The sequence below is a fragment of the Corapipo altera genome, unplaced genomic scaffold (assembly GCF_003945725.1).
Source record: "Corapipo altera isolate COAL_440 unplaced genomic scaffold, ASM394572v1 0, whole genome shotgun sequence".
NCBI lineage: Eukaryota > Metazoa > Chordata > Aves > Passeriformes > Pipridae > Corapipo > Corapipo altera.
Window position 1 is genome coordinate 13,883,254 of NW_020884872.1, and position 14,269 is coordinate 13,897,522.

The 14,269-nt window shown below is 38.6% G+C and overlaps 1 protein-coding gene across 2 annotated transcripts in view; it reads right to left on the bottom strand.

The window, feature by feature from the left end:
* SMS (spermine synthase) overlaps nt 1–14,269 on the bottom strand; it is a 46,767-nt gene that overhangs the window by 6,029 nt on the left and 26,469 nt on the right. For both annotated transcript variants that reach the window (XM_027637349.1, XM_027637360.1), the window contains exons 5-9: nt 12,714–12,889; nt 10,759–10,913; nt 9,757–9,846; nt 8,609–8,723; nt 7,961–8,040 (exon numbers count right to left, since the gene is read on the bottom strand). In XM_027637349.1, coding sequence (XP_027493150.1) covers nt 7,961–8,040; nt 8,609–8,723; nt 9,757–9,846; nt 10,759–10,913; nt 12,714–12,889 — 616 coding nt within the window. The remainder of the gene's footprint in view (nt 1–7,960; nt 8,041–8,608; nt 8,724–9,756; nt 9,847–10,758; nt 10,914–12,713; nt 12,890–14,269) is intronic.

Genomic DNA, 14,269 nt, shown 5'->3' on the forward strand with positions numbered 1-14,269 from the left:
ACCGAACTGTAAAATGCACATTCTGTCTTTGGGGTTTACACTATTTTTCCTACTTTTCATTAGTAGGATTTTTTCACAATGTATTTAAAATATTTCTATTTCCAGAGGAAGTGAAAAGAGATTTCATCCTACAAATCTTGCTTTGAATTTTTCACATCCCGCTCAATGTATTTTTTGCACTGTGCACAATTTTTCACAAGTTGAAAAGAAAACCTCAACTTAAAAAATCTTAACACAGCATCTCCACAACACTCTCAGGCACATGGTGTGATTCTTGGGGCTGTCCTGTGCAGGGCCAGGAGCTAGACCTCAATGATTACTGTGTGTCCCTTTCATCTAGTGATATCCTATGATTCTATTTTATTCTATGAGCTTTTGAAAATCATAATTTTGAAAGCTCTTTTTCAAAATAACTTGCATAAAACATGCTTGATTATAATTTTGATCATATTGCACAAAGAAACATGTACTTGTTTATTTGGTAAAGGAAGATGACACTTTATATTGAATTTTTCGTATTTGGGTTTGGGCACCGGAAAACAAATGAGGTTTGTAAAAAAGTAAGAGACTAACACTAACTGAGCACAACAATGAACAGACTGCTGTAGTACTTGTTTAGTAACTTGTTATTATCCAGGGGATTGTGGCAGTTTTTTTGGTTCAGCCGCCCTTTACCAAACATATAATTTTGTTTCACCCCTAGACTGAACGCAAAAGAAAACTAAAAAACAACCTGCATGTAATTTGAGTTATAAATAGAAAACACTGCTAGGTAATTTCTGGAGCATACCAACATTATGTAGTAAACTGAATAGGATACACAATGATAGAAAAGTATCCACAGTTTCCCAGCCTGTTGCTTCAATATTTCATTATTTCTCCCTTCTCTAGAAGGAGACAAATCACTGCAGACACCATGGAAAACAAAGTACAAGAACAATGAACATGCCAATAAGCAATTTTTACTTTTCAAACCCACAACTCCCCAGTGTCCAAATCAAGATCTTGCCTAAAGGCTCAGACAACCCACCTGGCTGTTCTATTAACCTCTTTCTTCTAGAGACACACCAGGGGATTTTATAGTTCTGCACAGTTACAATTTTTTACAATTACCTGGCTTTACTCAACACACAAAGTTAAGAATCCCAAAAAAAGTCTTCTTGTATCACTAAAATGACACAGGGAACCAAGCCCAGAATGTAACACAGGGATCAGTGTTTCATTTTAACTCCCTCCACCTAATGAAGAGTTATGTGGTACAGCAGTACATCATTTGTTCTGAACAGACACCATCACCATCATGATGGGACAGACACCATATACTCAAACAATAACTAAAACTGAGTACTGTTTAATAAGGTTTAAAGCTGATGACTCACCAATTACACTTTTTCAAAGAAATAAGCAAAATCACTTTTTCTCTCACACTGTTCAGTCCATTTTCAATATATACAAAAACCCTACCAAACTTCTGTGCCTGCCCCCCTTAATCTATGGTCCATGTCAAACAATTTGACAGGTAAGAACTGGGGGAATGCTGAAATTTTTTTTACCCCTTAAGAAGCATTTCTCTGACATGAAAGTATTTGAGGTAGTTTTAAACTTTGAGATTAACTGATCTCTATTTATAAAACCTGCTTAAGACTGATGACTCCTGAACAGTTTTACAGCCTGAGTTTGCTCAGTGCTTGCACACACCTCAACAGTTCATGTCTGTCCCCCAACAGCAACTTTTTCTGGGTTCTCCTAAGGCATACATTCTATAGTTCCATGGGCTTAGTTCTTAGGTTTCTTACAGCACAATGCATAACAAACTTATGCTTTGCTAGTTCTGGAGAGACAATAAAAAACATTCCTTAAAATAAGTAGCAAAAAAAAAAAAAGAATTTGTTTAAATTAACCCCATTACGTTCCAGTTAACTTTGCCCACGTATAAAGGTGATGTGTCCATCAACTGGTTACAAGCTGAACTTAGGCCACTATGCTTTCTCCAACCCTTAGAAAGTAAACGAGGAACTTGAAAGCAGGTGGAAGGGTCCCTTTGCCATACTTGCCAAAGCAGGGGAAAAGGTCTATTTTACCTACTAGCCCATTTCTTCCATGTCTTACGCTACACATCGTTGCTACTGGACACCTTTGTCTGTGACCATATACCAGAGAAGTTTCATTTTTATTTTTAATTTAACTCAGGGTTCTGTTTTGTAATGACATGCCAAAACTGAACATGGCCAAGGTTGGGTTTTATCCTTCCTCACTTCAGAGTGACTAAAAAGCAGTGAGACACACAGAGTATGAAACATCCAGCATCAAAGCTAGGCTTGAGTTTTGGTTGACAGGTATGGCTTTTACGGAGATACAGGAGGCAAACCTGACTGAAGGTACCTCCACTGGCCAAAAAAATCAATTATTAAAACTGTACTCTCAGTAACATAAGGAAATGAAATGTCTGTGCCTTTAAGTCTCTCAAACTGCCAAGAAATCACAGAGGCTCACACAGGGACATACATCCATTCTCCCAGCCTTCTTTCATGCTGCAGTCAAGAAGAACCTTCCTCCCTCACTGGAAGTGCTAATTAGAAAACCCACGCAGCAGTCAAAAAAAGGAGTCTAACTATGGAGCAACATGATGGTGGTCTGGACATTCAGAGGGCAGGGCCACACTGTATTAAAGAGTGGCCAGGAAGAGACAGCTTGGTGAAAGGCCACATGTGTGCGTGGGAGACACATGATCCCTTGAATCAGGGGTTAGTGTTGTTTACTGGAACGCAAACCCATGAGTGGTCTGAGTTTCTATCCTGCCTGGGCTGCATGACCCAGACCAGGAAGGAGCAAATTCCTGTCCAGAGGTATTTTTAAAGGTTCCACTTCATAAACAGGTTGAAAATTATAGCCTTCTCAACCTCAAAGGATTAGATCAACAGAACAAAAAATCAGCACAGAAAAAGGCATTTTCTTAGCTGCACATAATCCCCTGACACTCAGAGACAACCTTACAATCAGTCTCTGCATCTTACAGAGCATGGTTTCACAGCTGTTGGGACAATCCTCACATCGCTTGTGGAAGGCACAAGACAGTGATGGTTGAGGAAAAAAAAAAAAGCCACAAACATATCACGCTGGTATCTGCAAGTATACATTCTCACTTGAAAGAAATCACTTGGGCAATCGAAAAATCACATTGGATTTTAGAAGGTCCAGTACTGTAAAAACACTTAATGTGTTCAGAAAGAAGTCACTAGGAAGGTGTATGAGATGAAACTGGACCTCAGGATACACCAAGTTCTCACACCCTCACCAACTCCCACTTCTCTCCACTGTGATGGTTGGGAGCCTGCACCTGTAACTGGCTCCACTTGGAGAAGGCAACACTGAGCACCTCACAGACACACACCCATACTATATCATTAAACACTTCAAAAGGAGAAGTAAGAAAGAAAATAGAGCATCCCATACGACCCTTGAACCTCAGAGTAGGGGGATTATGTTTAACAGTAAGTTCTCACAAACAAGCCTCAGGTCTTAAACCTACAGACAGTGCTACAAGTTCTGCAGGCTAAAAGCCATAAAGCTCATCTCTCTCTGTCCAGGTCCTATGGGCTGCAACACTCAATATGGGTGGTGCAGCTAAAAAAACAAGGACATGCAAAGCAAGGCTGCTCTTCATACAAGTAAGGTTTTTTTCCAAGTGTGATTACTATTTGTGGAGGCATAGAGCAAATATGGAGGCATTTTTTCCCAAATATACTTAATCACAGACTTAAAAGCAGCAGAATGACATCCATTAACTGTCCTTTGATATCTTTTCAGAGCTGAAAGAAGGAAAAAGTCCCTCCTGCATGCTAAAATTGGCCACATATGTTCTTTTATCCCCTAGGAATATGAATAAATAGTCTGAAAAACCACGATCTCTCTATAAGTGTTAATAAACTGCCAGGCAATACTGGCTACCTGCCTCCACCTACTGGTGAAAGGATATTCTGCACTAGCATTTGGAGACCATTTAGAGCATCACCAAGGAAGGTATCCCAAGGGAATATAAAGGTGTGTTAGAGTAGCATGCCAAAAAAAATAATTCTTTTTATGATCTCAGATAAATTATATCTATCTAGAGTTAGACAGCTCTAGATTATGACAGCTAACAGTTTATGCGTGGACCAGAACATTTTCTAAAACTCGTGAAGAGCTCAATGAAGAGGTGATGAGCATTTCCATTTATTTTTTCCCAGCAGTGGCATTTAGACAGTCAGGCAGCAATACAGTACGTGAAAGGCTGGCATTCTGTGAACACAATTCCACTTCTGGGTAAAACATTTCTTGAGCACCGAAATAAATTACATCCTAACTAGATGCACACAGTTCTGCTCAAGGTGCAACTACCAGAGGACAGGCTACAAACTACAAAGGAAACTTCCAATGTTAATACAACATAATGCCAAGGCAGAAGAAGCAACTATAGCTACTGGTCAGCAACTAACACAACAATGACCCTTTTGCTGCATCTTTTCTATGAGACATTTCCTCGTCGTAGCAAAGATGAGGCTCTAACGAATAAGTGGACAGTGATATTTAACATTTTTTGTTTTAGAGGACCAAAACACACTTCAAGACAGGCCTGGGGGGCACACAGAGTCCTGTACTTTAAAAACACAATTGCCTTAAAAGGCATGTGATTCTTTCAGCAAGGCCTGCTACATAAGGTAAGCATCCTGGAAGTAGCTAGTTAGAACAAAAGTAACTCACATTTCCAATGTTAATACAGCTACAAACCCCTGGCATTTAACAGCAAACACAGTCGAGCATTCAAAATCATTTATGAGTTCCCAGTGTGTGACTAAGCTGCCAAAGTTGGTAGTGGTCATGTTTGAACTTCTCTCCACAGTCTAATGCAATCCTTTAAGTAGCCAGCTTCAATTAGTTTAATTCAAAACCTAATTTAAATTTAAAGTTATAGACAGCTGATTTTATTTAAATCACCCCAATAGACTGTTCATCCTATGACCAGACTACTCAGTCTTCTGAGAGTGTGGTAGGTTGACCCTGGCTGGACACCAGGTCTCCACCAAAGCCGCTTTATCACTCCCCTCCTCAGCTGGACAAGGAAGAGAAAATAAGGTGCAAGTCTAGTGAGTCAAGATAAGGACAGGGAGAGATCACTCACCAGTTACCATCACAGGCAAAACAGATTCAATTTTGGTAATAAATTCAATTAATTTCCTCACCAAATCAGAGTGGGATAATAAGAAATAAAACCCAATCTTAAAAATACCTTACAATCTCTTCTCCCTGGGCTTCAATTTACTCACAAATTCACTACCTTCTCCTCCCTGCTGCACTGTTGGGGATGAGGAATGGGGACTGTGGTCAGTTCATCCCATGTTTCTGCCACTCCTTCCTCCTCACACTCTTCCCCTGCTCCAGCGTGGGGTCCCTCCCACAGGAGGCACTCCTCCACATACTTCTCCAACATGAGTCCTTCCTACAGGCTGCAGTTTTTACAAACTGCTCCAGTGTGAGTCCTTTAGAACAGGCTGTTCCAGCATGGGTACCCTGCAGGGTCACAGGTCCTGCCAGGAAACCTGCTCCAGCTTGGGCTTCCCACAGTGTCACAGCCTCCCTCAGGCATCCACCGGCTCCACCATTGGGTCCTCCAGGGGCTGCAAGTGGATCTCTGCTTCACTGTGGAGCTCCATGAGACAGCCTGCCTCACCATGGTCTTCATCATGGTCTGCGGGGGAATCTCTGCACCAGCACCTGGAGCTCCTCCTCCTCCTTCTTCTGCACCGTCTGCAGGGCTGTTTCTCTCACATAATCTCCCTTCTCTCTCTGGCTACAACTGCTGATGTGCAGCAACTCTTTCCCCTTCAGAAATCTGTTATCCCAGGGGTGCTATCACTGTCACTGTTTGGCTCGGTCTTGGCCAGCAGTGGGTCTGTCTGTCCTGAAGCCAGCTGGCATTGGCTCTGTAGGACACGGGAGAAGCTTTAAGAAGCTTCTCACAGAAGCCACCCCTGTAACCCCCCTCACACACATACCCACTACCAAAACCTGGCCATGCAAGCCCACTACACAGCCTTATTCAATTTTTACAGCGGATTGTTTTGTTTTCTCAGGCCCAACTGGGAAGAGGCTAAAACGACCATCAAATGAGCCGCATAGTGTATCAGTAGATGTATCAAAAGCTCTGATAGCTGTCTGCCCCAGTATTAATTCTCCTTTTTCAACACCCTCAGGAAGACTAAGTTTCCAGAGTACACTGTTTCTATATTCCAGTCTTTTCACTGGCTACCAGCTACCCAGCTACAAGTCCAAATTCACACCACTTCCACTTTGTTTCTTTCCCAGCCTGCCAGGGACGCTTTGTTGTTTGGGACCATGAAACATAACACTGCAGTTTCACAACAGCTTAAACCCACCAGGACTGGTTCAGTACTGCTGTCTATCCTTTCTGTGCAAGCAGAGATGCTGGAGAGCTGACTTATCTCCTTCCACCAGGACAGGACAGGCAGCAGGGCTGCACTGGTCTCAACCTCCATTGGTTTCAGCTGGCACAAAACAACCCCCCTGTATTTCTGCTGGAGCACAGCCATCACTCCAGCTTTCAGCACAAGCTTCTTCTCAGAGTCCTTCAAAGTCTGACAAAACCTGTCCACAGATATACATTTATATACATTCTAATGCAGCCAGCTAGTCTCACTGTGTATGTTACAACTACGATGACTGCAACATAACAGCTTGCTCAGTCCAAAAGATGCAGTGTTGTCCTTTCAATATTAAAGTCTGTCATAAATATTTCCACTATTTAGAGGAAGAAAAGCCACAGATTTACAGTGTGATACAACCATAGTAATCATCTTATATTTCAACCACAAGATAATTTCTCTTGCCTGTACAACCAGAGCATTTTAAAATAAAGCAGCACATCAGAACTGCCAAAAGCTTTATCCTACAAGTTTTGCATTTCTTTATAAACTTGCACAGTTTTACAGTAAACCAGTTCCTTTACACACCTCAGAAACTCTATGGTGACAGGAATAGAGCTCAAATACATAATTTCAGCTAAGCTATTTCAGACCTTAATAAGATTTTTCCAAAATGCAGTACTCAGATACTCCACACATCAGAAAACTAGTTAAGGTATGAGGATGACTAAAGAAATACAGCTTCAGAGACTTAGACTTCACTCAATCATCTGCTGGCTCCTGTCACATTCTTGTACAATTGCACACTCCTTTGTGGCATTCCAAATTCAGGGTTACATAAAGTATCTTCAGTTGAAAGCTAATCCACAATACATGTTATCTATGAGGTAATACTGTTACACTCTGGCCAGTATAAAAAATTGTGAATTATTTCCTTTTAAACAGAGTTGCACTTAAAATTTCATACACAAGGACAAAACCTAAATTATGACTATATAAAATACTTCACAAAATGCCAAATATTCAAACAAACTTATTTAAATGTTCAAAATGCATTTTGCAGAGGCCAAACCAATGAGTTGTGTTAGGAGTGGAGAATAAGCAAAAAGAGTATTTACTCCCAAATGACTAATTTTCTTGTCCCATTGCACCTACCTCAAATTCTTACACCTTAATGGATGACGAATTGTCATGTCTTACACTCTACAATTGGAGACATTAGCTTAAAAACCATATATCTGTTTCTAAAGTATATCTGTTCTGTTTTTCCAAGAACTGCTTACAGTTACAATATTTTGTAATGTCTTGCTGATTCTTAAAGTTCTGCTTTTAAACTCAAGACAAAAGTGCTACAGATTCAGCTGAAATAATGGAAAAAGATAAGTCAGTTAGCAAAGCCTAAATTAAAGTCATTAAAAGGAGAAAAAACCCAGCTTGCAGTAGATTTTTAGTTTTTTCCTTTTTTTTTTAACTGAAAAATGCAGCACATATACAACTGCAATAGATACAAAGCAATACTTTGTTACATCCAGATGTGATACCTGTGTGAAGTATTTTCCATCTTGCTTCAGAACTTTCATTGAGAGGTCAAGAATCAACCGCAGAAATTCCCATGTGGAATCTACATATAGAGAATGATTGAAAAACAGAAGAACACATTACTGGCTTGTTAACACATTTACTACATATTCAAGACTTGCAAAAAAGCCACTGTTTGAAAAGGAGCTGCTCTATACCTTAAAAAAGTAAAATAAAATAAAACATTAAAAAAAATAAAAGCCTGGTAAAAAAACCCAAACACAAACCACATGCAATGGCAGTGGTGGTGGAAGTACTGCTACTTTTCTTCACAGTAATTTTCCAGAAATGTCCAAGAAATCAAAAAGTGAAGAAAACTTACTGGAGTAGGACTCCTAATACTTTCTAATGAATATTTTCTAATGAACTACATGATTTCATTTTATTCTGGAATAAGCACAATTTAAAGGAGTCCTAAGCACTTGCTAGTCTTTTCTAACATTCAAGAAAAACTCAAAAAAGAACAGATGTGTTACTATCATTCTTTTCCTCTCAGATTTCCTATTAAAAAGGAAAAAAATCAAGGTACTTTTGCTGCAAACTACTATAAAGCAGAGGGACAAAATGTTGAAAGTTCCCAGAAGTTTAAGAAAATAAATTATAAGATTTACCTTCTTCTGGAGATGTGGAGATTGGAACAGCTGTCAGATCATTAATTACATAATCAAACATTCTCCCTTCTTTGGCATACCTCTTCAGTACGGGAATACAGTCTTCAATTAGAACCTGTAAGAATGAAATACTTTAGGTAGTCCTCAAAACACCCTAAAAGTGACCAGATAAAAGGAACAAATGTGGATTCACAGAAATTTAGAGGTGAAAAGCACAAAATTAAATACATGTTTAATTTTATGCTCCATTTTCAACTTTTTACATCATATAGAAAGAAGAAAGTGCTATAAGAATTATAACAGTGACAACACAGGCACTCCAGGACTGAACCTCCTAGCTCTGTCACTGACTGCTGGGTGACCACTGTTCCTCCTACCAAATGGTAACAGCAGTTAGTAGTTAGTCCCAACAAACGAGTAAAATAAGGTATTTGTATGAAGGGCCACTGACTCGTGAAGACTAGCATGTGACTTCTCCGTTAATTTTTTGTGCCTTTTTTTTTTTTAGCTCACTCCTGCAAGTTAATATCTTTGAGAACATTTAAGGAACAGTAATGAAAACAGAAAGAAAACGTCAGATTACATCTGGGCTAGTTTGTAAGTTCTGTTAGATCCAGCACATAGACCTTAACTGCAGGAACACATGACATTTGTTGGTGGATTTTATTATTATTTTTAATGTAATAGCAAAGAGAGATTTTGCATGCAAATTAAAAATAATTGTTAATTGTGTATTATAAATTCAGATATTTTCAAGAGTATAGGTCAACTAACTTAAATACACATTTCTTCTATCTTTTTCATTATATAAGGAACAATGTTTAAAACTACATTTGTACGGGTATTTCTTCTTTACTCGTAAGCTATGGTAACAAACATTCTGCTTTTTCACATTCCTTAAAAGTTATTTATGTGATTAATTTCAGAAGTCTGAAGATGGAGAGTTAAAATATTTTTATGCTAATATATATTTACAACACAAATCCCAGCTATTAAAATTTGAAAGTGTCATAAAAAAGGAAAAAATACTTCCTAAATTTAAGAAAAGTCAGAAAACTTGTACCCAAAACTTTGCCATAGCAGTCTTCCAGGCTACGTATAAGTGCATTTGAAATATTAGTCCTAAGGAAAGAAAAGCAAAGCATTACCTGGTAGCACTCTCCTTTCAGATTGTCTAAGACATCTCCGCATGTTTTACGCATGTACTTTTTACACCCGTCAATCACCATTTGGTCAATGTTTGAAGCTTGTTAAGGCATGGTACATTCAAGAAATAAGAGAGGCAACACTTTCTATTTCTTCAGAAATTAATTCTCAAGAAGGTGTCATTCACAAAGGAATAATAAGATGTGTCTATTGGCATACATATTGCAATAGCCAACCTCAAGGATTGCCCTCCACATTCAGTTAGAGGTTTAGGAATGGCTTATTCTTGGTTTCAATCAGTATTTTTGATACCTTAGGTTATCATCACTGTGAAAGCCTGAAATATGAACTGTAAGACTGTAAAACACCCATAAAGTTAAACTAGGTTAAGACTTTAACCTACCATCATTTAAAATCGTTATTAAAACAATTATTTTCAGTTTTAGAAAAGGGATCCCAAAACCCAGGGTGATCAGCATTTCATACAGCTAACACTAGTTTGCATTACAAACTAAGAATGTTGAAAACTTTATTTGTATTGGTATTTTTAAAACAGGGTTGGTCATTCTGCCACCAATACAATTCATTAAGTCCTGACATTCCTACTGATTGAACTTTTTTGCTTCTAGGCACTATTTTTTATAGCTTTCTTTAGAAAACTGAAGAATTCAGGAAGGCAGAACTGAGCCCAAACCACAGACTTGACAGACCTGTCTTCTGTTATCGGAGAAAGCATCAGTCTGATGACAGAAGTGTTCCTTTCTAGTTTTACGTAAACCGCTACTCAAAGAGCTACAGAACCTGAAAGCAGGTGCTACACAAAGATGTACAGATATGTAGTCACCCCCAGTAATGCGTCTATGTAAGCTGACAAAACGAAATTTTATTTTAGACCCTATTTCCTAACACAAATCAGAACCTGACTGTTAACAGTGCTATGGTACCAGCAGAAATGCAGTCTGAAAAATGTGGAAATGAATGATTGCCCATTTGTCAAAGGATATCTCTACCATAGTAACCATCTTTGGCTTCAGTTTGACTATCTCATATAGTATACCTCCATCACCACCTCCTAGGATTAGCACTTCTTTCCCAGTGTAGTCTTCCTTTCCACTGCCCATTATGGCTTTAGTATATGCCAGGTCACTTTCTGCCAAATCTGAATGAAAGGAAGAGAAAGAGTTGGAGAGAAATATCACATCTTTAGTTCTTCTCATTAACTGGTATTAATCCAAAGGTAATATAATACAAACCAAAGCAAGAGCATCTACAGAAACAACATAGTTCTCAGAGACAGTCCAACTAATGGGATCCTCCTCAGAATCCCCAACAGGGTTTCTCTAATTCTCAATGCGAACCCAGCAATGGCTACTTTGGCATTAGGAAGTACTGTGTGCCAGAAGAAAACTGGTGGAGTAAAACTGTCAATACTTAGGATTTGATGTCCACACTTGATACTTCAATGGCTTTTTTACCTATGACTAGTCCTGCAAGAGACAGATCAGGACATTTTTGAAAACCCAGTGTGGACCCCAGCTGAAGAGAGCAACCTAGATGCACACCAGGGGATCCGGGCACAGAAGCACAAACACGACCATTACCACCCAACTGCTGAAGGGCCCTTAAGCATGCCTTCCACTGGCTTCTTCAGCATGACCTTCAAAAGCAGACAGTTGTCTGTAACAACAGACCTGAGCCACAAGGGCGAAGCTTTGTGCAGCAGCACATCATGGTATATCCTATCACTCTGCCTGGCAATCACCACTTTGCTTGTAAGTGTAGGGTAACCAAATGAGACAAAGCAGTATTTTAAAATCTCATGGAAGATAAACAAGCAATGGTACACTTTCCTTTCTCTGAGGCATATTGTGACAACATTCCTCATCTCCATATTAAAGTCTGATGAAAATTTCTGGCTAGAAGTATGAAATAACTAATTTGGTGATTTCTAACACAATTCTATCTGTATAAGAAAATACCTTACTAATGTATTCTGTAACAAGGCTTTTCAGCTGCCATCTGCACAGAAGTCCCCAACAGTTGCAGAAAGCTAACTGAATTGTTAGAGTTATTTCAAAAAGCTATAGTTAAATTTCTTAATTACTCTGCTATTAGAGTGAAATTAGGTATTCTATCCCTAGGCAGCAACATCCTTCATTTACCACAGTCACTACTTTTCAACATAAGAACTGAGAGATTTTACAAAGTATACTCCTTGCTGCCTAGATTTTCTAGCAAACAACAGTTTTATCCAACTTAAAAGAACAGTAGCCCACCTTCTTTTAAGTTCACTTTCAAAAATACAAAGATCAGCAGGCACAAAGTACCACATACAAAACCTCTTAAAGGTTGGGTCACTGTTGTTTAACTTAAAAGTTCAGCTGGGCATTTTAAAGAAGAGTCAAAAGATGTTCACAACAAAGCAGTTAAACGGTTTGAGATACAGCTGTCCTAGATCTCACCAACCAGGTAATTCCCTCAGAGAATCAAAGCAACAGCAGGATTATACACACACATACTCCAGCTCCTATTTCTTCATATTTCTTTAGAATTCCATTGTGTTTTGAAGACCAACAAAGTAGCTTGTTTTACTGTCAAAGAGAAACTCTCAAGAGACGGGACTGGCAACAAACAAAAAACGGAAAAAGCTCACATAGAAGAAAGGAGTAGACCAAGCTTTGCTAGAGAACACTGTCTTCTATTCTCCTGTGCCACTTTCCACACCAAAGATAGCAACTTTGGGAAAAGAAATGTTATTTTTTTACTCTACATTTAACACTGGTCAGCCTTCCTGATTTACACACTTAATATATAGGAACAGATATATGTGTACACGCATATGTAATTCCCAGCATCAGAACAATGACCCTTAGTCATCTATTAAAATTGCCATAGCAGGACAGAAAACAACACTTCCAACATTTTCACGCAAAAGATCCTCACATGAGATGATACTTACTAACATCCCCACTGAGGATAAGAATATTCCCAAACTGTTTTGAATGCAGAATTTTAATATTCTGAAAAGGTGAATCTTCATCATAAACAACTTCATCTATGTCATACTCCACCAGGCGCCCATCAGCTGTGGGCCAGTATCTATCAATGACACCTCCTCTCAAAATGGCTGGCAACCTAGAAAGAAATAGAAAGAAAAAAGATTACAAAACATTTGGCATGTTTATCTTTTTAGAAATCCACTTTAAACATTCTGTGGATTCACCATAATAAATAAATAATATTTACAAGAGAGATCTAAGAAAATTTGCCACATTTAACACTCAACAGACAGAAGCAGCCTATCAGTCATAAATATACATAATAAATATACATAACTTGCTAAGGTACAGATGACATAAATGATTCTTCTTTATGTACAACTTCTACAATGTGCATGTGAATCTCTATTCTAAGAGAGGGAATTTACATAACATATCAGCCTCTTTAGAAGAATCAGTTCAACTAGAAACAAAATACAATACAAAAGTAGAATGCAGACAAAAAAACATGACAAAACCTCTTCCCACCTTTAGCTCACCTAAGAACGTCATTTCTTTGAGATTAGTGGATCTCACCCTTCTCAAGTTGTACTGAGAGACATTTTAATACACAGAGAAATGCAAAAAGTGAATTATTACAGTGTTTCAAACTGAGCTAGGTTTTGTATACTGTATTGTATAAGCACAGTCCTTAATATCAGCTGACAGTCTGCATTACTTTTTAAAAGTGGTTCAATCATCTGCATAGATTTTGTTTTGTTGTTTGTTTTGTGAGTTTTTTTCGTTCTTGGTTCAAATCAGTATTTCACCTGTAAACACAAACTATATTTGAAATTACTCTGAATGATCAAAACGATTGCATTTAGGCAAAACGTGCAGGCACAGGGTTCATCAGATTTCCTACACACACTTCAAAGAGTTAAAGGTTTTTTTCCAAAGGAGGGTGTAGCAGAAGACCAGACACAGACAAGCTGCTTCTAAATTCACTAGTGATTCTCAACAAGCGTTTCAGAAATCTTTCCTCAGTGCCTCAGTGAGCCACAAGATGGCAGCACACGGTGAGAGCAAGATCATCCACTTGCTACCTAAAATCAACAAAAAGGCAGGAAAAACATTTCCAGCTACATTATTTCTAGTGGAGCTGCATGCATGAAGCTAACACCGAAAGGATGCAAAATAAACTAAAAGAAAAGAAAAAAAAGTTGAGGGGTGTGCGACAAGATCCATGCCAGATACACTGTTCTAGGAGGTTCATCTTCCTGTACTAAAGGTTGACCAACTGATCTATATCACTTCAGGTAGATGTTGTCCTGACCCATTTTTAAGAAATTCCTATCACAGAGATTCCACGAACTCCCAATATCATATTTCGGTATCAAAATATCCTCAAAAAGCTTCTCCCCCGTAAAGACATACACGAGATCATCGATGTTTGTACACTGTGCACTTTGTGAGGCTTTACAAGGCTGAAGGAAAGCAAGATAACCACTTCTCTGTTTTACACACAACTGTTAAA